The sequence below is a fragment of the Sturnira hondurensis genome, unplaced genomic scaffold (genome assembly GCF_014824575.4).
Source record: "Sturnira hondurensis isolate 20B ecotype Veracruz unplaced genomic scaffold, ASM1482457v3 Scaffold0004271, whole genome shotgun sequence".
Classification (NCBI taxonomy): Eukaryota; Metazoa; Chordata; class Mammalia; order Chiroptera; family Phyllostomidae; genus Sturnira; species Sturnira hondurensis.
In genome coordinates, this window is record NW_028076902.1 from 4,150,515 (window position 1) to 4,176,429 (window position 25,915).

The 25,915-nt window shown below is 41.1% G+C and overlaps 1 protein-coding gene across 3 annotated transcripts in view; it reads left to right on the forward strand.

Moving 5' to 3' along the window:
* The window catches only part of DSP (desmoplakin), a 41,889-nt gene extending 16,218 nt beyond the window's left edge, over nt 1–25,671 (forward strand). Inside the window, exons 5-24 of one of the 3 annotated variants that reach the window (XM_037045377.1) lie at nt 2,572–2,700; nt 3,629–3,679; nt 4,646–4,807; nt 5,417–5,521; nt 6,361–6,456; nt 6,737–6,862; nt 7,519–7,671; nt 8,665–8,819; nt 9,622–9,748; nt 10,510–10,711; nt 10,978–11,198; nt 11,897–12,063; nt 12,508–12,646; nt 13,214–13,407; nt 14,767–14,929; nt 15,434–15,517; nt 15,957–16,064; nt 16,646–16,744; nt 18,298–18,795; nt 21,745–25,671. In XM_037045377.1, coding sequence (XP_036901272.1) covers nt 2,572–2,700; nt 3,629–3,679; nt 4,646–4,807; nt 5,417–5,521; nt 6,361–6,456; nt 6,737–6,862; nt 7,519–7,671; nt 8,665–8,819; nt 9,622–9,748; nt 10,510–10,711; nt 10,978–11,198; nt 11,897–12,063; nt 12,508–12,646; nt 13,214–13,407; nt 14,767–14,929; nt 15,434–15,517; nt 15,957–16,064; nt 16,646–16,744; nt 18,298–18,795; nt 21,745–24,978 — 6,213 coding nt within the window. In that variant the 3' untranslated portion in view covers nt 24,979–25,671. Of the gene's footprint in view, nt 1–2,571; nt 2,701–3,628; nt 3,680–4,645; nt 4,808–5,416; nt 5,522–6,360; nt 6,457–6,736; nt 6,863–7,518; nt 7,672–8,664; nt 8,820–9,621; nt 9,749–10,509; nt 10,712–10,977; nt 11,199–11,896; nt 12,064–12,507; nt 12,647–13,213; nt 13,408–14,766; nt 14,930–15,433; nt 15,518–15,956; nt 16,065–16,645; nt 16,745–18,297; nt 20,593–21,744 lie in introns of all 3 variants that reach the window. The other 2 variants (XM_037045375.1, XM_037045376.1) reach the window with 2 other exon arrangements.
* The last annotated feature ends 244 nt before the right edge of the window (nt 25,672–25,915 follow it).

The window sequence follows — 25,915 nt, forward strand, 5'->3', positions numbered from 1 at the left end:
TACATTGATTGGTTGCCTCTGTCATGTCTCCAGTTGGGGACCTGGCCTGCAATCCAGGCATGTGCCCTGACTGGGAATCGAACCAGTAACCCTTTGGTTTGCAGGCCACCACTCAATCCACTGAGCCACACCAGCCTGGACAGAAATACTGGTTTTATTACTTGTTCTTGGGGCAATTTAGTAGTGGTTCTAAAGTTTCTTGTTGACTTAAAAATTTTTCTACGTGTATTTTTCTAAGTGGTGAGGGCATATGGGAGTAAACATCCATTCATTTAGTCACCTTTTTCTCCCACTTACAAGAACTAAGTAACACTGTTACAGAAGGTAGGCAAAAAGTAGGTTATTAACCCCAGACACCTAACTACAAACATTTTTGCATGTTTTCAAATTTTCTTCTAATGTTTTTCTTTCAGTTGAGGTATAATTGACCTACAATATTATATGAGTTTCAGATGTACAACATAGTGACTCAGCATTTGCATACATGGTGAAATTCCTTTCTAATCTCCAAACACCCATTTTTTTGAGCATTTTATAGCTATTGGTACCAGGCCAAAAATTGAGGGTTCAAAAATTATGTTCTGTGGCCCTGGAAATGAATATTATTGAAGAAAACAAGACACACACACCAAATGCCAGACTTCTGTGCAGAGCAGAGTGGGATTAAGGGCTGTGTTTCAGCTGTAATAGAACCTTGCTCAGATAGGACTGGCGGACCGGGTGCTGCTGCAGAACCTGCGGGAGGCAGAGGTCAGAGGGCGGCTTGGTGGGGCTTGCACTGCATCTTAAAGATTGGGGGCCTCGGGTTAAACAGCCTTTGACCCAGATTATGAAACGTCAAATTCCCTAATTTCTATTTAGAATCACAGTTACGTACAATGACAACTCAGATGTTGTCATTTTCTGTATTCACAGTTGGGGGCAGCTTTGTAAGAATTTCTTTGTAGCAAAGGTTCAACATTTAAAAATTTCGGAAAATGTCATTATCACATGGACTCAGTCTTCTGTTGTGTTGGGAGCATTTCCAACAGTTGACGAGCAATGCTTTTCAGATCAGGTGGCCCCTGTGGTTTGAAAAGAACTCTGCAGTTTTATCACTTATTGCTGGTTTGCTCTGGGATTCTCTCGGGCCCCTTTCTGCTTATCCCTTCTCTCCCAAAGCATAGCTTGCATTCTTGCTCTCGTTCCCAGGAGACTGGGCTGCAGAGCCCAACTGATAAGAGGGCAGTGTCCTCGGCAGCACAGTCAGTAGGCAGTCACACATCTCCTGTGCCAGGGTTTTGTTTTGTTTCCCTGACTTGTGTTTCTGCTGATGAACCGGTCAGATACTATACACTTGGGTGGTAATGAGGGGCTTGAGCAGGAGCCTGGCCATCTTATTCATGTCCCAGTGCACTCCCCTGTTTCTGTTAAAGCCAAAATGAGCTGTGGGAGGGAAGGGTCAAAGTCCTGGGTACATTTCAGTTGTCTGACTCTGAAATGGCTCCCCTTTCTGAAAGCTTGCCAAGTACATTAGAACATGGATGTGGCTTAGAACAATATGTGTTATGTTCTTGCTGTAATACGAGACTGGAATGTTTGCCCTTGGCATGTCATCTGGAGATGACACAGGTGATTTGGAAATTTACATGAGCTTGTGCAAAAGGAAGATGAGGTGATAGACTTGCCACAGCATGGAATTTGTGGACTAACGTGTTGAATTCTTATTATGAGGCATTCTTAAATTTGAAGTAGTGGAGACAAAATAAGAAGTTAGACTCAATTTTTAAAAAGTTAATGGAAATCCACAATTTCAATGTTGCCAACATTAATTGAAGTTCAGGCATGCCGTGTGTGTTGTAACTTCTCTTTGAAATGGGCCGTAGGGAGTTTGGCATCCTGAAAGGTAGTAAATAGTAAATGCTGGATTTAAAGAGTTAACAATTATATTAATCAAAATAATTTAAAGAAAAACAACAAAAATCTTTTAGGTTGGCCATTCAGCTTGGGAAGTATTATATGATTATTTCTGATGCCCATTTAAAAATGACTGACTATAGGGAGGAGGGGAACACCGGAGGGAGGTGGGATGGGATAGGAGTAATAGAAAACTGTACTTGAAAAATAATTAAATAAATTTTTAAAAAAGAATTAATTAAAAAATAAAATAAAAACGACTGACTATAGAAACTTATCAGTATTTTATAACATGCTATATGTTAGGTTTAGTAAGTAGGTCTGCCCACACACTACACACATATATACACATACCACTTGCATGTGCACATGTAGATTTTTGTCTTCAGGACATGATCTAGGCTTTGTGAGTCTCATTTCTGAAACCCCTCTCAGTCCATCTTGAGCTGAGATCAGACAAGTTGAAGTGAGTTTTTGGCAACCCCCCATTAGCCAGGTGGCTTGGAAATCCCAAGCCTTTAAAATATTTTTTTTTGTTTTAGTATTGAGTATTTACATCTTCAGGTTGATGTCGATGAGGCTGTGTGTGTCTCTGGCACTCTGATCCCTGACGCTGCAGGTAAGATGTGTCAAAGGCCCAGTATCAGAAATGAAGGCCACTCTCTCCCTCGGCAGGTGGACATGGACGCGCTGTCCTGGGGCATGGACCCGGCCTCGGTGGAGCAGAGCATCAGCAGCCACAGGAGCGTCCACAATGCCATTGAGGAGTACCACTGGCAGCTGGACAAAATGAAAGCCGACCTGGTACTTTGAAGTGCTCCATTTTAGAGTCTCCAGAGAGCGTAGTGAAGGGTTGTGTAATTACTTGGTCCTAGACAGTTTTGTCTGAGACATTCATCTGTGATTACTTTCCCAAATGACTGGAAATTTTTAAAAATCCCATTTTATAAATGGGGAAGTAGAATTCAATAGATCTGCTGGAGATTAGCACTGGGCCTGTTAGCACTGGGTGGGGGCAGTTCAACAAAAGGCTAAGGGCAAACAAACACTCATTTGTGGGTAGTTTGTAAATGAGTATTTTGTGGGGGGTGGTTCTTTCCTTGCAGAATGCAGAACACTCCTTCAAACAGAGAAAATCTGGCAATCATACCATTTTACATCCTTAGTGAATTCTTTTGTATGCGGTAATTAAAATGCATCTCTACTGGGGAAACTGAGGTCTCCTCCTGATACCTTTCCTTTGCTGGAAAGATGAACTTGAAGCTGGGTGGAGAATTACAACATTAAATATTCATCCAACTTTAAGCGCTCAGTTCTTCCCAGATTTCTATATTAAAAAAAAACAACAAAAACTTAGAGCTACTTAGTTCCCTTCTTCTTCTGGCTTTCTTTTTTGCCTTAACTTTTGTCCACTTGGCTATCTGACCAATTTTCCCCTAAGACCCACCTAGGGAGTCTGAAATCATATGTTCAACCTTTCACAATTTCTGCGAGTCTGTCATTGGCAGTGATGAGGCCTTCACTTGTGGAGATAGCACCGCCAGGCCAGTGAGGGTTTGCCTTCAGACCAACCGGGGAAAGGTCCCTGTGAGTGAAAGATTTCCTAGGGAAAACAGTCTTTCTCACAAAGGGTATGAAATCAGTATCTGGCAAAAAGGTTTAGAGGGGCTGCTGTTTTTCTGCAAAACCACAAGGAGGATGAAATAATTACCTGCTGTTTGTCACCTTCTAGCGCGAGAAAGCTGCCATTTACCAGTTGGAGGGGGAGTATGAAAACTTGCTGGTAAGCCGACATATTTCTGAAGTCTCCGCGTTCAGTTCAGTTCAGCTCCATAACTCTGGAGTGCCACCTCAGGGTAAGGCACCTGCTGGGTGTTCCTCCCGATGACTCTGTTCTGCCTGAGGACTCTGCAGGTGCCTGGAAGTAGGGTCAGGGGCTAGAAGATGCTAATTTCATTTTTGTTGCTGAAGTTTTCCTTCAGAAATGAATTTTAAAAGATGTTTTTCTGGTTTGGAGGCCTGTGTTCAATCCACTGAGCTATACCAGCCAGGGCCAAAAAAGATGTTTTTTTGAAGACAATACTGAGTGCTGTTCTATTTGCAAATTAAGTGTCACGTCAATAGCCCACATTAAATACTTGCAGTTAAAGCAATAAAGATTTTCCACTTGTGAATTGCAGTCTTTTTATGAGATACATAGAGGTTTACCAGTCCATTTTATGATAAATTTTGAACCAATTACTGGACTTATAAGAAGTGATATTTTATTCTTCTGCCTATTTGTATTGCCCCATCTTTGCTTTTTTAATATTTTCTCATTGGCAGTGCTACTTTTTAAATAATGTGGCTACTCGTGACACAACAGTTTCCTATTAGGTGTAGGGTTTGGCTGATGGCACCTTGATTTTGGGAGCATGGGAGAGGGCAGAGAAAGCTTGCTTAATTTTTTAAAGAATCTCATTGCCCCTGTATAGTCTAAAACTAGTTATTGAACTCAGACATCAGTGTCTGAATCCAGACCCTTCTGATTAGGCTGTTTCACCAAATCTAAAATTACTCCCTTGTTCCTCATAAGTTTGGATGAGTCCCATGCCAGGTAGTCAGTAAATGTAAGAGGTTAACATTTTACTGGTTCTTGTGCTTTTTTGTTTGATAAAAGGGGTCACTTGGGTGTATCTGTGGAATCTGCAGAGAATACCATGCATCTGCATATTGTCATCCTAATGCTGCTTTTGAATGTCCTGTGCAGAAAGCATCCTCTGAGAGAATGGAACACCTGCGACAGCTGCAGAACATCATCCTGGCCGCCTCCCGCGAGATCATGTGGATCAATGACTGCGAGGAGGAGGAGCTGCTCTTTGATTGGAGTGACAAGAATACCAACATCGCTCAGAAACAAGAGGCTTTCTCCGTAAGCTTGCTGCCCCGCCACCCCTGTGTTTATAAATGCTTCCCTCCAGGCTGTTGCTTAGAGGCCCAGGAGGTGGGTGTCAATGGACTTGTAATAATTTATCGGCCAATTATAATTCAGCCTATGCCAACATGGTCATGAAAAAAACCTTCTAGCATCAGCAAATGGTCATGAAAACCAGCATCAGCCACATACTGGAAGATCTCAAACATCCTTTTTTGTCCAAAAAATGCTAGGACTCTTTTTTTTTAATGAAGGTTTTTTCCCCCTATTTTTATTTTTATTAATCTTGGGGGGTGAGTAAGGAGAGAGAAAAAAAAACATTGAATTTTTGTTCTACTTATTTATCCATTCACTGGTTGCTTCTAGTATGTGCCCTGACCAGCGATCAAACCCACAACCTTGGCATATCAGGATGATGTTATAACTAACTGAGCTACTTGGCCAGGGCAAAAAAAAAAAGAGCTAGGATTCTTGAGGAAAACATAACAGTATTCTTTGGCATTGTCCATTTCCTAAATTTAGTTTTGTATTTAATATCCAGTGATGGAAATGCCGGAAGGCCAGTGGTGACTGACTCTGATGGGTTTGTATTTCTTTTGTTCACAGATACGCATGAGTCAACTGGAAGTTAAGGAAAAGGAGCTCAATAAGCTTAAACAAGAAAGTGACCAACTTGTCCTCAATCAGCATCCAGCTTCAGACAAAATTGAGGTAGGCAGCATGAGATTTACATTTTTATTAGAAAAAAAAGAGAAACTTCATAAAGCCAATACAAATGAATGATTCCTACCCATCATAAAGCCATGACAAGTTTATTTTATATTTTGGGACCAATACCCTAGATGAGGGCTTGACAGTCTTTTTCTGGAAAGGACCAAATAATATTTTAGGTGTGCTGGCCATCTGGTCTTTTGAAATTATTTAACCCTGCCATTGCAGTATGAAAACAACCATAGCAATATGTAAACGAATGAGCGTGACCATGTTCCAATAAAACTGTTACTTACCTATAAATGCAGGCAGGTGGGCCAGGTGTGGTCCCTGGGGGTGTAGTTTGCTGACCTCTGTCTTAGACCGCCATCTGTTGGCTGTGCGTTAGCTGTTGGTACTGTTATGGTCACATTGGTTGTTAAAAAATGTGAATATTTCCCTATCAGTTAGGAAGAGTCATTGCCTTAAGCCTCTCAAGCCCTCCACATGGGTGCCTTGGACCCCCTGGGATCTAGGAACAGGCCTTGGTGCAGTAGGGGACCCTGTCCCAGCATCTGTTTGGATCGGTCAATAGCTGTACCCTTTGGGTGAATATTTTGAGTGATACTTCTAATGGTATCTATTTGTTAAAACTGGTTTTAAAAGTTTAATTTCTACTATACCAAGAGTTCCCTGTTGGAACATTCTGTTTTTAATATTTGGAGAAAAGTTTGCTTGATGTGGAATTAGGGTAAAAAATATTTCATAGCTTCATTTAGGCTCACGTATCTATCGAAGAATAGATGCCTGCCTCTCTGTGCCTGAGCGGCGGTGACACAGCTGATGTTTCCGTGTTTCAGGCATACATGGACACTCTCCAGACACAGTGGAGCTGGATTCTTCAGATCACCAAATGCATCGATGTTCATCTCAAAGAAAATGCTGCCTACTTTCAGGTTTTTATACTTACTAATTTCATTGTCTTTTAGGTCTTGATTCCTGATCTTTTAGATGTTTTAAAAAGTATTGCAAACAGTCTTCAGAATATTGCCTAAGTACTTTTGGGGGGGGGTTAGTTTAGAGGAACATAGATTGGTAGGTTAATGTACTTTCTGCTCTAATCTTTTCTTTAGCCACCTATCAAATAGATTCTTAGGGAAGTCAGTCCTTGAAATAGAAATAGTGGATAATATTGCTAATTGAGTTGGTTTTCATTGACACTCTCATTCGTAATAGTTTTTTGAAGAGGCCCAGTCGACGGAAGCCTACCTGAAGGGCCTTCAAGACTCCATCAGGAAGAAGTACCCCTGTGACAAGAACATGCCCCTGCAGCGCCTGCTGGACCAGATCAAGGACCTGGAGGTATTATCTCTGACCCAGGCCCTCAGCAGCCTTACGCAGGGGGGATAAAATGCCCCCGAGCAGCGCAGCACAGACTGCTGATTGCCAATCAGCACAGGGCTGATTGGCATTGCTGTGTATTATACCATGTGCCCAAAGCTCACATAGCATTTTCTCATATTTTGAGAAAAGCCAAAAATTGTGTGGCTTTTCTCAAAATAAATTTCTTTATGGTCTCAGCTACTGTTGATAATTGCTTTTGCTAACATAATTACTACTGTTCAAACCAAAACAGAGAGAATAACATGAACTGTCATGAATTGAATAACATAAAAGGAATTGTCATTCCTTTTCCAAAGGAAAAGGGGGGGTAAATGGGGGGATAAATTCCAAGTGACAATTCCTTTGGAAAAGCATACTTCAAATTCTATCAGTGTCTTTTACACAGTGATGTTCTTCCTGTCCACTTAATCCACGGTTGTGTAGCTTCTGGCATCACTTACTATGAAAGGTTCCCATAGTCTCTGAAGATAGATGACTTTGTGGCTTTTTACAGCAAATACAACTATAGCAATATCTCATTTGTAATGTCACAGCAGCTATATTAATGTTATTTGAAGAAATTATAAAAATTCAAAGTATCTATGTTTAAGTATGATTCTTATTTGCAATTGCAGAAAGAACGAGAGAAAATCCATGAATACAAGCGTCAGGTGCAGAACTTGGTGAATAAGTCCAAGAAGATTGTGCAGCTAAAGCCTCGTAACCCAGACTACAGAAGCAGTAAACCCATTATTCTCAGGGCTCTGTGTGACTACAAGCAAGACCAGGTGGGTGCTCACCTATGCAGAGCGATACCAAAGCTTTCCCGTCCTCTACATGTAGATTTTTATCAAAAGAGCAGAGTCTACCATAGGCTTCTGTGAGCACCACAGTAAAGGTCTTTCTTTTGTGTACAAAGCAGCAAGTGCTGAATGCGCAGTGGCTTGTCCCGAATCCAGTGACAGTTGTCAGTGGTGAAACAGAGCTCTTTTTAAAAAATTATTCTAAATCTTCATACTTTTTTCCCTCTGATGTGCAAAACTTATGTATCTGTGCTCACTCTTATATTTAAACTTCTAACATAAAAGAAGTGAAGCCTGTGACCTTTCTGCTGCCTATGAAGTCAATGTCAGTGCAGATTTTGTGCCGCATTGAGTGTGTGTATCACTTCTCCAGGCTCTGTGGTAAATACAAAGTGAAAAGTAAGTTAAAATGGAGACTGAAATAGGTGAATATCAAGCTTGTTACATTTCGCCAGTGAAGATAGTTGTCGTATATTAAGTATCCATTTTAAGAAGCTATATAGAATTAACTTAGAAAAGAAGCCATTTAGATGTTGGAGTTAATTTAGAAAGTTATTTTTCTGAGGACCTGGTGCCAGAATTTTTTTATTTGAAAATTGTTTTGAGCAAATGAATGAGACGAGTGATGCCCACACACTAAAATCTATTACATAAAACATTAAGTCCCAAACAAAGAAAAGCCATGTGGTGAGTTACTGCTTTTACAAAAGGATTTCTCACTTTATTAATGGGTTCCTCAGGCTATTTTTTTAAAATTATTTCACCTAATTCACCTTATACACACCTTTCAGCTCACAGGTATTATGTAAAGCATCAGTGTGATTGGATTGTGTAAAGATTATCTTTGTTTGAGGAGAAATTAATAAGGTAAAAGCTCAAATAGTTTGTACATTTTCATCTGTGTCTCTGTCTTTGAGAAAGAAGATGAGAATGTGTACTCATGAGTAAAGCTGAAACCCACGGTTGCTTGCCTTACAGAAAATTGTGCACAAAGGCGACGAGTGCATCCTGAAGGACAACAATGAGCGCAGCAAGTGGTATGTGACGGGCCCGGGAGGCGTGGACATGCTCGTACCCTCTGTCAGTCTGATTATTCCTCCTCCGAATCCTCTGGCTGTGGACCTCGCTGGCAAGTAAGTTGTTGAAGTTCTCGGAGCCGTGACATGAATGGGAGTGGGAAGAAATGGGCAAATGCCTATACAAAAAACTCAGACACACCATTCGCTGCTGTAATTCCATCCTCCCCAAAGAACCTCATGAAGGTCCCCTGACCTTGTCTTACAATTTTGTGTTGGAGATGCTGTAGTTGTTGTGGAAGGATAAAAAATAACATCCGACTGTAAGAGGACTGGGGTATGCCACTGTCATATGTTTAAAAGGCATTGTTTCAAAGTTCTTCCCTTCTTAGACAATCAGTAATTTTGAATGTAGCCGTAAACATAAAATGCAATTAAGATCATTATTTGCTCATCAATAGATGGAACATTCATTTTACAAATTGTCCCTGGCAGATACTTCTAAACCACTAGTTGTGGAAATCTTCAGCACCCTCAGAATAGGGAGTGCAGCGTAATTTTCGGCAGCCATCGGTGTTCCATGACGATGTTCTGCCTAGAACAATAGTCTCACCCAGTGTCAGACCTCCATCAGTAAAGACACATGTATTCTGCAAACAGCATACACCAAAAAATCATAACGTGTATTCTGATCAAAATGATTCACACTGTCTACACTAATAAAGCTAATTGAGAATGCACTTTTGGAGGATAAATTATATGAAATGCATTGCAATGTTGAATGTTTTCAAAATAATACATTCACCTGTTCCTGTTAGTTCTGTAGTTTTTTGTGCAGTCCTGTACGCACAGCCAGGTTTCCCATGTGGTACGCAGTTTGAAAACCAGGCTCCACGTGTTCTCCCCTTGTGCTTCCTAGGATCGAGCAATACTACGAAGCCATCTGGGCTCTGTGGAACCAACTCTACATCAACATGAAGAGCCTGGTGTCCTGGCACTATTGCATGATTGACATCGAGAAAATCAGGGCTATGACTATTGCCAAGGTATGTCCCCAGCACCATCCAGGCTGCCTGGAAGAGGCACCAAGCTACTCCGCACAGTGCGTGTCTCTACCATCAGACTTTCTAGTGATGCAGCTAATGCTGTTGTAGCTCATTGAGAGAATCTGCTCAGCCTGCCATGGAGGTTCTAGTCTGTCCAGTATACAATGGGAGGAATTCACGTGTGTCTGGGAAATTACCTGACAGACTAGTAAAAGTAACATGGTCCTTTAATATTCTGGATCCTACTCTTCTTGGGTGTAATGAAAAGTTAGATCATCTGTTATTGACTGGCTATCACAGAGGTAAAAGTTGGAATAGAATTCTTGGAAGAACATCAAAGCACTAGTTACTCAAGATCAGTGATGTTCAAATTGGGGTCTGAGAATCCCAGTTGCTGGGGTCCTCTCGGGATGACTGGGATGGCAGTGCACAGAGGGGCATGACATGGGCAATCTGAGCCATGAAATGGCTCAACGTAACCTTTTCTCTTTTTAGGCAGAACAGCTTTGCTGTGACTTGCTTCACATTTGGGGCTTCTGAGTAATACTCCCTTTGAAGAATAAAATTATGTTGGGGAAAAAGTCAGCAACCCATTGCTATGTTTCTTAGGAGCAATTTCCACACCCTCAAAGGCCTTTCTAAATGGGCTGTGATGAGTGGTGCCTCCAGTCCCCGTCTCGCACGAGGTGTTTCTCAGCAGACTTCTTCTTGGTCGCCCTGTGGGAGGAGCCCTGTATCACTTCTACCTGGTTTACTTACAGCTGAGAACCATGCGGAAGGAAGATTACCAGAAGACACTAACTGACCTTGAGTCCCATTACCAAGAGTTCATCACAAACAGCCAAGGCTCAGAGATGTTTGGAGATGACGACAAGCGGAAAATGCAGACGCAGTTCACGGATGCCCAGAAGCACTACCAGACACTGGTCATTCAGCTCCCTGGCCACCATCAGCACCAGACAGGTTGGTCTGGAGCATCCTTCTCTCTGCGTGAAGCACACGTGCAGTTTTCAAAAGAGAGTAGTAGGCGTAAAACTAGTTTCAGAATCATTTCTTTGAAAAATAATATATTAAAATTCATCTACATGATAAATTTTCAGAATCAACACAAGTGAAGTAGCATACTTTTATGCAGTGTGGCTTTTGCTTTTTTTTTTTTTCCTTTGGAGGCCTAGCACCCTTCTAACTAGAAATGTCCTGATTTTTGTGGCCCAAACGTGTTTTTACAGTAACTGAAATCACACACGCTGGTTCCTGCCAAGATGTCAACCATAATAAAGTAATTGAAACCAACAGAGAAAATGATAAGCAGGAAACGTGGATGCTGATGGAGCTCCAGAAGATTCGTAGGCAGATGGAGCTTTGCGAAGGGAGGATGGCTCTTAAAAATGTCCTTCTGGCAGACCAAGGGTCTTCTCACCATATCACCTTAAAAATAAATGAGCTAAAGGTAGGCGTCCATTCATATTTTGCCTGATTCCAGGGATGTTTATATTTATCTGCAACCTAACAACAACAGAAACCACCCCACCTGGCTTACATATTCATAGGCAAGAAACATTAATTTTGATAAAACAGATTTCTAGCATGATCTTTTTTCTTTCTCCTGCTTCCAGATTTGTGTATGTTCATCAGGCTGGGGGTTAAGCCGCCTTTTCTGCGTGTTTGTGGGTTGCAGAGTCAGACCACGGTGTTTTTCCTTTGTGTCATATAGTACTGTGTTCGCTTCAAAAGTTTGCACAAACATTCATTTGGCTTCTGCCCGAAACAACCTGTGATAGGGACTAGAGAGGTGGAATTGTCTTTGTTATGGACGGGAAACTGGCACGGAGAGAGTTGGTTGGTGGAATAAAACCTCAAAGCCACTGATGGAGCTGGGACCACAGCCCAGGTGTTTTAGCTCGGAGCTAAGCGATCTTCTCTGCCCAGTCACAGCTAGGCACTACTTTGCAATATCCAAAGTCTAAATTCTAAATAAATAAGGGGTCACAGTTATACAGTGCTGATAAGGCCTCCCAGAAGAAGGAAGGGAAAGGTCAAGTCAGCCTTTTTCTCTAATCCTTTACATTTAACGAACTTTTTAAAGATGAAAACAATCACAAGAATCACACAGCTAAACTGAAAGAGCTTGCCCTTTTTTTTTGACAGAGTGTGCAGAATGATTCTCAAGCAATTGCTGAAGTTCTCAACCAGCTTAAAGATATGCTGGCTAACTTCAGAGGTTCGGAAAAATATTGCTATTTACAGAATGAGATATTTGGGCTGTTTCAGAAATTGGAAAATATCAATGGCGTTACAGATGGCTACTTAAATAGGTAATTACAGCTAATGCTTATCTCAGACCTTTTGCTTTGCTCAAGTTTTATTTTCTCAGACAATACAACATACTGTCTGCTTTATATGCTTGGCTTGCTGAATCTGTTGCCTTACAGTTTCTGTTTCACTTGAGGCTTAATAGTCTTATGTGCTTTTGAGGGAGGGTCTTCTAGATGAGGTTGTTAATTCCACTGTTTTCAGATCTAGGCTGTGTTACCTTTAAGGTGTACTTAAGGGCCGGGACTTGGAATTCTCCAGCTAGTGCAAAATGGTGGTCTCAAGCATGGGGGTGGGGAGATTATATTGCTCCTTCAGCTTATAAACTACGCAAAATAAATTATCTGCTTTCATATTGTTCTCTTTCACTAATAGTGGCAGGAGCCAGATGTTCAGAGTTTAATGAAGTCACCAGCAGTACTGTTTGCCTCTTTTGCTCCTTACAGCTTATGTTCAGTGCGAGCACTACTCCAGGCCATTCTCCAGACAGAGGACATGTTAAAGGTTTATGAAGCCAGACTCACTGAAGAAGAAACCATCTACCTGGATCTGGACAAGGTGGAAGCGTACCGCTGTGGACTGAAGGTAATACAAAGGCATGTAACAGTGGCCAGTTTATTGGAGGTAATTCAGGACCCAATCCCCAATGATAAAGCTTCACTAAGTTTTCATGAGTTTTGAGGACTACCAGATTTCACTGACCACATGTTGGTATTGATTATCTCTAGTACACTCTTCTCCAGAGGGGGTTAGTAGGAACTATGTGAGAAAGTAATTTGTGGTGAGACTAGTCTGGGGAATGCTTAGTTAAACGTAGTTAAACTGTTTTTTTTTTTTACTGTAGGACTCCTCAGAATGATTAATACATTAATATATGTCATAATTATTCAGGAGTGGAATGGAGTGTAATATTTAGTATTTCTGAAACTAATTTACACTAATTTACTTTTTTTAATGGAGTAGCAAAAGGAACTAAATCACTGGCACAAATATTGGGAAATATAGTCAGTGAATATATTTTTCTGACTTGATTATGTCTTAAAAATATAAACAAGCTAAAGAGTTTTATAAATTTTTTATAGTTTGGTGATTTGCAGTGAGGCATGAAGCAGGAGATGAGATGAATTTGTATTCTTTTTTCTCTGATGACAGAAAATTAAAAGTGACTTGAACTTGAAGAAATCATTGTTGGCCACCATGAAGACAGAACTGCAGAAAGCCCAGCAGATCTACTCCCAGACTTCACAGCAATACCCGCTTTATGACCTGGATCTGGGCAAGTTCAGTGGGAAAGTCACACAGCTGACAGATCGCTGGCAGAGAGTAGACAAACAGATAGACTACAGGTATGCTGACCTCTCCCACACTTTCTTCCCATTTGCTTGTTCCTAAGATAATGTCACTCGAAATAATCACTATAAAAAAAGAATGGTTCTGTTTTGTATGTAAGTTAGTCAGTACAGGCATTCTGTTTACGGATTGCCTGTAGGCAGCGCTGTTGGAAATGGAAAGACGGTGTGCCGTAATAGCCAAGCTTGACCTACTCATGCCAGGTGCCATCCAGGTTTTTCAAGAAATACTAGAAGACATTGATCATGCTCTTTTGTGCCCTATAAATAAGCTCTTGTCATGACTGTTGGAGGAAGTAGAGGCTTTTTTGGTAAAAGTTTGTGAAAAATTAAATCTTTTTTAAAAGATTTTATTTATCTTTAGAGAGGAAGGGAAGGAGAGAGGGAGAGAAATATCAATGTATGGTTGCTTCTCATGTGTCCGCTGCCGGGAACTGGGAACTGGGAACTGGGAACTGGCCTGCAACCCAGGCATGTGCCCTGACTGGGAACCGAACCGCGATCATGTGGTTCAAAGGCCCGTGCTCAATTCACTGAGCTACACCAGCCAGGGTGAAAAATTAAATGTTAACCGAAGAAATGCCTTACTGCCCATGAGGGTTTAAAAATATCTCCTGAATCTTGCTTGTAGTTCATTTTACTAGTAGTGCTTTTTAAAAATGTTTTTATTGATTGTATGATATAATTGATTATAATTGTAATTGTATGATGTAATTGATTGTATGATATATGATGTAATTCACATCATACAATTCACCCATTTAATGTGTATAATTCAGTGGTTTTGAGTATATTCAGAATTGTGTAACCGTCACCACAATCTGAGCTCAGAACATTTTTATCACCCTCAAAAAGAAACCCTGTACCCACTAGCCATCACTACCTCCCAGCTTTCTGTCTGTATAGATTTGCCTGTTCTGGATATTTCATATAAATGGAATCATACAATACACAGTCATTTGTAACTGGCTTTCTCATCAGCATGGTGTTTTTGAGGTTCATATGTGGTATTGCATGTGCCAACAGTCCATTCCTTTTTATGGCTGAACAATATTCTATGTATGGATATATACTACAGTTTTTATCCTTTCATCAGCTGATGGATATTTGGGTTGTTTCCATTTTTTGACTGTTGTGAAAAATACTGCTATAACATATGTGTATAAGTTTGTGTGTGGATGTATGTTTTCATTTCTCTTAGTGGAATGACATTGCTTGGTCATATGGTATCTTTATGTTAAATACATTGAGGGACAAGTGGAATCGCTTGGTCATATGGTATCTTTGTGTTAAATACGTTGAGGGACAATAGCAGCGCTTTAACAATTTTAATAATTTTATCTGCATTTTCCCTAGGTTATGGGACCTGGAGAAACAAATCAAGCAACTGCGGAATTACCGTGATAACTACCAGGCTTTCTGTAAGTGGCTCTACGAGGCCAAACGCCGCCAGGATTCCTTGGAGTCCATGAAGTTTGGAGATTCCAACACAGTCATGCGATTTTTGAATGAGCAGAAGGTAAGAGTCAACTCGTTATCTGTTCCAAAATTATTTGGGTGTAAGCTGTATTTTCCTTTGGTTTTCATAGCAGTGCCTAGGTTTGAAATGATTAATATTACAAGCCTATTTTGTAAATGCTTAAAGGCTGCCCAGAGAGAAACAATTGAGATATTTACAAAGAAATATCAAATGCAATTATGAATATAATTTACAAGTACAATTATGAATATAGAAACAATGTAATGTACTAAAGTATTTTTATAAATTGAGGTAAAAGGACCAGAAAAGAATTCTGACTAAAAAGTAACCTTTTAGGTAGATAATAAGTTGAAGAACTTTGTTCTTTTTTCTGAATAGAACATATACTCATCTCTTAAGGTTGAACTGTGAGAATGTGAGGTCAGTACATGTAGTAATAAACAGAGAGAAAAAACATATAACAGTGGTCAGAGAGTAAAATAACATTTATTTTAAAATATGTATACACTTTAACACTTGTAAATAATATATTTTTTTATATAGAACTTGCATAATGAAATTTCTGGCAAACGAGACAAAGCAGAAGAAGTACAAAAAGTTGCCGAACTTTGCGCAAATTCAATTAAGGTATGGTAGTTTCATAAAGAGTGTTGGTATTTCATCAAGAACATTATTAACTGACCGCATTATTTTCTGACTCACTTTCAAGATTATAAACTTCTCGAGGATAGCAGTTACAGATTTCATATATTCTCTCCTGAGAAAACCATAAACATTTGTTATCCATTAACTTGAATTCGTTCACATGGACAATATCTGTGGGAAAGAACTGGTCTTCATTCTTTAGACTGGTGGCACGTGCAGAATTCTCCAGTTAGCATGGAAAGATGTACTGCTTGGTTTAGTAATGCAATATTTGCTGCTCGGGCACTAGGTATACAATGAGAGCCTTTGGGGTAGATCATTAGGAATATATTTTGATAATTGGAAACTATGGAGTTGTAGCTGTCAGTAACTCCTTTTAAGTTCACTAAGTATGTTTTTCTTACACTTGATTATTCTGCAGGATTATGAACTCCAGATGGCATCGTACACCTCAGGACTGGAAACTCTACTGAACATACCTATTAAGAGGACCATGGTTCAGTCTCCCTCTGGGGTGATTCTGCAAGAGGTATGTATGTCATTACCTATCTCGTGGGGCCTGTCCTTCCTTCTGCCTCTTCCCTTTTATCTGTCCTCTTCCTGTCTTACCAACAGTCCCTAAACTCATCCCTTGTTATAGAGTATCCACTCATAAAGATCCATAGTAGGTTATGCTTCTTCTGGTATGAGGCATCCATATGTGATGAATTTTAGGAAATGATCAGCAGATGTCTGAATCTGTTGTCCATTATATTAGAATCTTTGCGGAAATTAGGCTTAAATGCTGGATTTAATGAGGGAGACTTTTAAAGTAAAAAATACCTTGTAGATTTTTAAAAGATAATTTTTCCCAAAGATTTCCGAGAACATCACCTGTCAGGAGACTTAAGGGAAGTGCCCCGAACTCATGAGGATGGACTATAATGGTTGAGGTCTTTACTTTGATGTACTGCTAGAATTCAGCATTACTGCACATGAAAGAAGGGAATGCACTCTTTGAATTATAATTTTACTATTTCATTGTTCTAGGAAGCAAAATCGGTCAACTTGCATATGACTTTTTTTGCAATGTAATACCTTTTTTTTCTACTTTCACTCCTTTTCTTCAAGGCTTCGGATGTGTATTCTCGATACATAGAACTACTTACAAAGTCTGGAGACTATTACAGGTTCTTGAGTGAGATGCTGAAGAGTTTTGAAGATCTGAAGGTAATTTACTTATTTTCCTTGAAGCATCAAAAAATAGAGTAGAACTTACTGTTACTGCCTCATTATAACATGGATTTGGGCATACTTACTGGTAAAACTATGTCTTCTCTATACAATTAGTATAATACAGTTTGCTTATAAGCCTGTCATTAGTCCTATGCTCCAGTATACTGCTTAAAATGCCTTAGGTAATGTTTCCAAAATTGTAGCTATTTTACCTTGCCCAAATGTGGGGGTGACTTCTCTCTCAATTCCCCCCTGGGTGCCACGGATGGAGAGTGAATAATGGCTGAGTCCTGACAGATCTGCTTAGGGAGGAGGAGTGGGCTGTGGCCAGTTTCTCAGGGGAGACAAAGGCCAGCATCGGCCAGTTTCTCCAAGGAGAAAAAGGCCCCATAACCCCTGCTCCATAGCCTTTTATTGGGTTGTAATACACAGGAATACAGGGCTGCAAGGATCAAACAGTAGATAACATTTCAAAGAAATCTGAGGGCTTCAGAGTCTGAGTCAGAGTCTGTCAGGAAGAGAGTTGCAGAAACTTTGGGAGACATACTCATTTCCTCTCCAACCCTTAACATATGAATGAAAGCACTCTTAGCAGAGCAGATTTCACAGGTTTATCAGCAAGTCTTTGTGATGCCAATTTTTCCCCAGGACATGCTCTAGCAAGGCAAGGAGCTGCACCTCTCCCCATCAGATATTCAGGCTTAAGGGGATTAGGAAGCGCTTCTCCCAAAGAACCTGGGGACTCTGCCTTTGACAAAGAAAGCCTGGGAACGAGAGTCCATTGCTCTTTGTTGCAGCCCCCCCCCCTTTGCTGTGAGGGGTCTTACCTGTCATTGACTTCCAACCAAGCTTTGGGGGCAGGGAGAGGAACTGAGGCAGTTTGCTACCAGAGACAAGCTGGCTAGCATTACAAAGGTTGTCCCTTGCCCTTAGCCACAAGGGATCAAGATACAATTCCTAAAACCAAGCAGAGTGGTCTACAACACCCAACTCCAGTAATTTTATTTATAATTTGGTCAAGGAATTTGCTTTATTTTTTGTATGAAATTAAGCCTAAGAATATCCTAGGTGAGGTGTATTTGAATTTCTTCATGTTGAGTGATTAATTTACTCCTTATATCAAATACTTGAGTATAGAATTGAGTATAGATGGAAATTTATTTTATACCTTGAAATAAAAAAAAACATAATTTATAAAATCATAAGCTTTTGAATCATAAGCTTTTTCTTGAAAGAAATGACCTCATTTGCAGATGGAGAGGCTGAAATGCAAAAGTGTATCATTTGATAAGATCATAAGATAAGATAAGCAGCTGGTAGAAGAATTATGAGAAAAATACAGATTTGTTGAATTTTTATCAAGTAGTTTTTGTCTTATACTACTCTTTGTGGGTCCAGTGTGTGCTCATGCATGCTTGTATGTGTGTATGTTTGCAAGTGGTTAGAGAAATGAGAATGTACATTGGTCTGGGAGGGGGAAAGAACTGCTTCTTTGTCATGATATGAGGTGTTTTTATTTCAATGTATTTCTGATTTTACTTTTATAGCTGAAAAATACCAAGATTGAAGTTTTGGAAGAGGAGCTCAGACTGGCCCGGGATGCCAACTCTGAAAACTGCAATAAGAACAAATTCCTGGATCAGAACCTGCAGAAATTCCAGACAGAGTGTTCCCAGGCCAAAGCAAAGCTTGTGAGCCTGGAGGAACTAAAGAGACAAGCTGAGCTGGATGGAAAGGCAGCGAAGCAAAATCTAGATAGGTGCTATGGCCAAATAAAAGAACTCAATGAGAAGATCACCAGACTAACTTACGAAATCGAAGATGAAAAGAGAAGAAGAAAGGCAGTGGAAGACAGATTAGATCAACAGAAAAGTGACTATGACCAACTGCAGAAAGCCAGGCAATGTGAAAAGGAGAGCCTTGGTTGGCAAAAAATAGAGTCTGAAAAAGCCATCAAAGAGAAGGAGTGCGAGATAGAAAGACTGAGGATTCTTCTGCAGGAGGAGAGTGCCCGGAAGAGAGAATATGAAAGTGAGCTGGCAAAGGTAAGAAACCACTATAATGAGGAGATCAGTAATTTAAGGAACAAGTTTGAAACAGAGATTAACATTACGAAGACCACCATCAAGGAGATATCCATGCAAAAGGAGGATGATTCCAAAAATCTTAGAAACCAGCTTGAAAGACTGTCAAGGGAAAATCGAGATCTGAAGGATGAAGTCGTCAGGCTGAATGACAGCATCCTACAGACCACTGAACATCGAAGGCGGGCTGAAGAAGATGCCCTTCAGCAAAAAGCCTGCAGCTCTGAGATGATGCAAAAGAGGCAACACCTAGAGTTGGAGCTTAAGCAGGTAATCCAGCAGCGCTCTGAGGACAATGCAAGACACAAACAGTCCCTGGAGGAGGCTGCAAAGACTATTCAGGACAAAAATAAGGAGATTGAAAGACTCAAAGCTGACTTTCAGGAGGAGGCCAAGCGCCGCTGGGAATATGAAAATGAACTGGCTAAGGTAAGAAACAATTACGATGAGGAAATCATTAGCTTAAAAAACCAGTTTGAGACAGAGATCAACATTACCAAGACGACCATCCACCAGCTCACCATGCAGAAGGAAGAAGACACCAGTGGCTACCGAGCTCAGATAGATAACCTCACTAGGGAAAACAGGAACCTGTGTGAAGAAATAAAGAGGTTGAAGAACACTTTGGCCCAGACCACAGAGAATCTCCGAAGGGTCGAAGAGAACATCCAGCAGCAGAAGGCCACTGGCCTGGAGGCGTCTCAGAGAAAGCAGCAGCTGGAGATCGAGCTGAGACAGGTCACTCAGATGCGAACGGAGGAGAGCCTGAGATATAAGCAGTCTCTTGATGATGCTGCCATGACAATCCAAGACAAAAACAAGGAGATAGAAAGGTTAAAACAACTTGTAGAATCAGAAACAAATGAACGCAAATGCCTGGAAGATGAAAAGGCTAAATTACAAAGGGCCCAGTACGATCTGCAGAAAGCAAATAACAGTGCGACAGAGACAATAAACAAATTGAAGGTTCAGGAGAAAGAACTAACGCGCCTGAGAATTGACTATGAAAGGATTTCCCAGGAGAGGGTTGTGAAGGAGCAGGACATCACAAGATTCCAGAATTCTCTGAAAGACTTGCAGCTACAGAAGCAGAGAGTGGAAGAGGAGCTGAATCGGCTGAAGAGGACAGCCTCAGAAGACTCCTCCAAGAGGAAGCAACTGGAGGAGGAGCTGGAAGGCATGAGGAGGTCTTTGAAGGAACAAGCGATAAAAATCACCAACTTGACCCAGCAGCTGGAACAGGCGTCCATTGTTAAGAAAAGAAGTGAGGATGATCTCCGGCAGCAGAGGGACGTGCTGGACGGCCACCTGAGGGAGAAGCAGAGGACCCAGGAAGAGCTGAGGAGGTTGTCCGTGGAGCTAGAGGCCCTGCAGCGACAGTTGCTCCAGGAACAAGAAAATGTCAAACAGGCTCACGTGAGGAATGAGCATTTCCAGAAGGTGATAGAAGATAAAAGCAGAAGCTTAAATGAAAGCAAAATAGAAATTGAGAGGCTCCAGTCTCTTACAGAGAACTTGACCAAGGACCATTTGATGTTGGAGGAAGAACTACGGAACCTGAGGCTGGAATATGACGAGCTCAGGAGGGGCCGAAGTGAAGCAGACAGTGATAAAAGTGCAACCATCTCTGAATTAAGGAGCCAACTGCAGATCAGCAACAACCGGACCCTGGAACTGCAGGGGCTGATTAATGATTTACAGAGAGAGAGGGAAAATTTGAGACAGGAAATTGAGAAATTCCAAAAGCAGGCTTTAGAGGTATTCACAAATATTTGATCACAGCTCCACTGTCTCTCAAATAATTCGCTCCATTATCACCTTACTTGAACTGTGCTCTTCCTACTGAGATGAATGCTTGTAGAGAGCCTGATTTTTCTTTTTATCACTGAACTGCTATCTGTAATCATGCAGACAACTACTTTAAAGTAACTTGGGTGCTCTTTGCCCTTCAAGTCTGTCACTGCATCAGTGCCAATTCGTGTGTAGCCTGTGTGGGGCCCTGCTTTTAGAACCTCAGCATGGCTGTAACATCTGCGACCATCACTTCCTCTGGTGTGGCACTGTGTGTTTCAGAAGATAGCTCCTACTTAGTGAGCTGTGACTTACATTTTTAATTTAATTTTTTATAAAAATAACATTTTTGTCATAGGCATTTTCCATGCCATATTAAAAACATTTTCCTCTCTTGCTTACATTAGTTTTTCTGCATGCATTGTTCTCCTCTCTTGATCATGGCCCTGTTTGTTTGGCTTTTATTTTTTTAACCCCTAATTTTAAAAATAACGTCTTTAACTTCTAATACATTTGACTTCTGTGGACAATATTTGTGTGGGGCTGGGTGTGGGGTATGTATATATTTAAAGATTTTTATTGCTTTTTAAAACATTAGTATAGCTGTAACAGGTGAGATGTAGTTATAGCAGGTATGATTACCTGGAATAGAACTCCTTGTGTTTTTCAAAACGTAATTACTGTTAAGGATAAGACAGGACTACAACTTCTCCCAGTTCCTTTTATGGAAAAAAGTAGTAAGTATGAAGCCATTTCTCAAAGTGGCAACATACAGCTACAGAAGGTGAGATGTAGGTATAGCAGATGTAATTACCTGGAATTGAACTCCCTGTATTTTTTCAAAACATAATTACTGTCAAGGATAAGACAGGACTATAACTTCTAGTTCCTTTTAGGGAAAAAATAGTAAGTATGAAGCTATTTCCTCAAGTGGCAACATATAGCTACAGAATTCTTTTCAGGAATGTGTAAAATAACAAAATAACATTATAATCAGAGAAAACGAAGGGAAAATAAGTAAAGGAGTGGTTTTTTTTAAATGTAGGAAAAGAGGTTAAATTATGGTAGTCATATGATATGATCCAAACTCTTCTTTCCCATTTCTTTTTTAAATTCTAGGCATCGAATAGGATTCAAGAGTCAAAGAGTCAGTGCACTCAGGTGGTGCAGGAAAGAGAGAGCCTTCTGGTGAAAATCAAGGTTCTGGAGCAAGATAAGATCAGGCTGCAGAGGCTGGAGGATGAGCTAAACCGTCTGAAAGCAACTCTAGATGCAGAAAGTAGGGTGAAACAGCACCTGGAGTGTGAGAAACAACAAATCCAGAATGACCTGAATCAGTGGAAAACTCAATACTCCCGCAAAGAAGAGGCTATTCGGAAGATAGAGTCAGAAAGAGAAAAAAGCGAGAGAGAGAAGAACAGCCTTAAGAGTGAGGTTGAAAGACTCCAAACAGAGATCAAGAGGATTGAAGAGAGGTGCAGGCGGAAGTTGGAGGATTCTACCAGGGAGACACAGTCACAGTTGGAAACAGAACGATTCCGACTTCAGAGGGAAATTGACAAACTCAAACAGCGCCCTTATGGGTCCCATCGGGAGACCCAGACTGAGTATGAATGGACTGTTGACTCCTCCAAGCTGGTGTTTGATGGACTGAGGAAGAAGGTGACAGCGATGCAGCTCTACGAGTGCCAGTTGATTGACAAAACAACCTTGGACAAACTGCTGAAGGGGAAAAAGTCGGTGGAAGAAGTTGCTTCTGAAATCCAGCCTTTCCTTCGGGGTGCAGGAGCTATTGCTGGAGCATCTGTTTCCCCTAAGGAAAAGTACTCTTTGGTAGAGGCCAAGAGAAAGAAATTAATCACCCCAGAATCTGCAGTCATGCTTCTGGAAGCCCAGGCAGCTACAGGTGGTATAATTGATCCCCATAGAAATGAGAAGCTGACTGTTGATAGTGCAATAGCTCGAGACCTCATTGACTTTGATGACCGTCAACAGATATATGCAGCAGAAAAAGCTATCACTGGTTTTGATGATCCCTTTTCAGGCAAGACAGTATCTCTTTCAGAAGCCATCAAGAAAAATTTGATTGACAGAGAAACTGGAATGCGTCTGCTGGAAGCCCAGATTGCTTCAGGGGGGATAGTGGACCCCGTGAACAGTGTCTTTTTGCCAAAAGATATAGCTTTGGCTCGTGGGCTTATTGACAGAGATTTGTATCGGTCCCTGAATGATCCCCGAGATAGTCAGAAAAAGTTTGTGGATCCAGTCACCCAGAAGAAAGTCAGTTACATACAGCTGAGGGAACGGTGCAGAATTGAACCTCACACTGGTCTGCTCTTGCTGTTGGTACAGAAGAGAAGTATGTCCTTCCAAGGAATCAGACAACCTGTGACCGTTTCCGAGCTAGTAGATTCTGGTATATTGGGACTCAACACTGTAAATGAGCTGGAATCGGGTCGAATTTCTTATGATGAGGTTGGTGAGAGAATTAAGGACTTCCTTCAGGGTTCAAGCTGCATAGCAGGCATTTACAATGAGACCACAAAACAGAAGCTTGGCATTTATGAGGCCATGAAAATTGGCTTGGTTCGACCCGGTACTGCTCTGGAGTTGCTGGAAGCCCAAGCAGCTACTGGCTTTATAGTAGATCCTGTTAGCAACTTGAGGTTAACAGTGGAAGAAGCCTATAAAAGAGGTCTGGTGGGTATTGAGTTCAAAGAGAAGCTCTTGTCTGCAGAACGAGCTGTCACTGGGTATAATGATCCTGAAACAGGAAACATCATCTCTTTGTTCCAAGCCATGAACAAGGAACTCATCGAGAAGGGCCACGGCATTCGGTTATTAGAAGCACAGATTGCAACTGGTGGGATCATCGACCCAAAGGAGAGCCATCGATTACCAGTTGACAGTGCATACAAAAGGGGCTACTTCAATGAGGAGCTCAGTGAGATTCTCTCAGATCCAACTGATGATACAAAAGGATTTTTTGATCCAAACACCGAAGAAAATCTTACCTATTTACAACTAAAAGAAAGATGCATCAAGGATGAGGAAACGGGGCTCTGTCTGCTGCCTCTGAAAGAAAAGAAGAAACAGGTGCAGACATCACAGAAGAATACCCTGAGGAAGCGTAGGGTGGTCATTGTGGACCCAGAAACCAACAAGGAGATGTCTGTTCAAGAGGCTTACAAGAAAGGCCTTATCGATTATGAAACCTTTAAAGAACTGTGTGAGCAGGAGTGTGAGTGGGAAGAAATAACCATCACTGGATCTGACGGCTCTACCAGGGTGGTCCTGGTAGATAGAAAGACAGGAAGTCAGTATGATATTCAAGATGCTATTGACAAGGGCCTTGTTGACAGGAAGTTCTTTGATCAGTACCGATCTGGCAGCCTCAGTCTCACTCAGTTTGCTGATATGATCTCCTTGAAAAATGGTGTTGGCAACAGCATTGGCGTGGGTGGTAGTATCAGTGATGATGTTTTTAGCAACTCCCGACATGAGTCAGTAACTAAGATTTCTACTGTATCTAGTGTCAGGAATTTAACCATCAAGAGCAGCTCTCTTTCTGACCCTCTGGAAGAATCTAGCCCTATTGCAGCCATCTTTGACACAGAAAACCTGGAGAAGATCTCCGTTGCAGAAGGTATTGAGCGGGGCATTGTGGATAGCATCACTGGCCAGAGGCTTCTGGAGGCTCAGGCCTGCACAGGCGGCATCATCCATCCAACCACCAGTCAGAAGCTGTCACTGCAGGATGCCCTCTCCCAGGGCCTGATTGACCAAGATATGGCCACCAGGCTAAAGCCTGCCCAGAAAGCCTTCATTGGCTTTGAAGGTGTGAAGGGAAAGAAGATGTCGGCAGCAGAGGCAGTGAAAGAAAAATGGCTTCCTTATGAGGCTGGTCAGCGCTTCATGGAGTTCCAGTACCTCACTGGAGGCCTAGTTGACCCGGAAGTGCACGGGAGGATAAGCATGGAAGAAGCCATCAGAAAGGGGTTCATCGACGGCCGAGCAGCTCAGAGGCTACAGGACACCAGCAGCTATGCCAAAATCCTGACCTGTCCCAAAACCAAATTAAAAATATCCTATAAGGATGCTATGAATCGCTCTATGGTGGAAGATGTCACTGGCCTACGCCTTCTAGAGGCTGCCTCAGTCTCATCCAAGGGCTTGCCCAGCCCTTATAATGTGTCTTCTGCCCCAGGATCCCGCTCTGGCTCCCGCTCTGGGTCTCGCTCTGGCTCCCGCTCTGGTTCCCGCAGTGGGTCCCGGCGAGGAAGCTTTGATGCAACTGGGAATTCTTCCTACTCTTACTCCTACTCTTTTAGCAGTAGCTCTATTGGGCACTAGTAGTCGGTTGGAAATGGTGGTTATGCCTTGACTTCATTCATATGAATTTTCACTTTATTAAGTAAGAAAGAAAACTGGTGCTTGCAGTGTAGTGATAGGATTTTCTCTGCTTAAGGAAACATAGCCTAAGTTGAAATCAAATAGTAAAGGCTCTTCAGGCTTTTTATCTTCTTAGCCCACCTCAACTAATGTAATACACTGGATGTAGTGCTTATGAAGTGGTAATTAGTTGTAAGGATAGCACAAATTGAATTTAGAATTTGTTTCTTCTCTTCTGTGGTTAGATTTTTGATTGATTCTGCTTGAACTTCTTTTGGCTTATAATACAGATTTCTGTTCTCAGAGATGAACATTAAATGGATCATTAATATTTTAGTAATTTTGTTTCTCATCTAAATATTTCCACTTTCTGTATTAGGAGATAACCACTCCCCACCCCCCACCAAAAGAAACCCACCCAAACTTAAGCATTTTGGAATGAGTCTCCTTTAGTTTTAGAATGTGGATTGTATGACCCCATAAACTCTTATGTATCTGTTTGGTTTGGTATTAATTTGACTGTTCATGATAGCAGCAATCTTTGCTTTTTCTTTGGTCAAAGTTTCCTGTTTATTTTGCCTGTCATTTTCATTGTACTTTAAAAAGCTCTCTATGAAGTTTGCTATTCTGGCAATAAACTTTTGGACTTTTGAATTTTTTGTGTTTTGACTTAATAACATGTTTAGACACACAAGGGCATTTAGCAGCAGCTTTTTGCAAAATACATATTAAGAAAAACCATTTATAAACCATTTTAGTTCTGAGTTCTTGTTAGAATTTGGTCTTTGAAGATAGTTTTTTCAACACTTCTTGAGTGCCTGTTGTAATCAGGTAGAGTCCTTGGGAATAAGCCTGTGTGAAGGCCAGGCCAGAGGTCAGGACCCACTTCTACTTTATT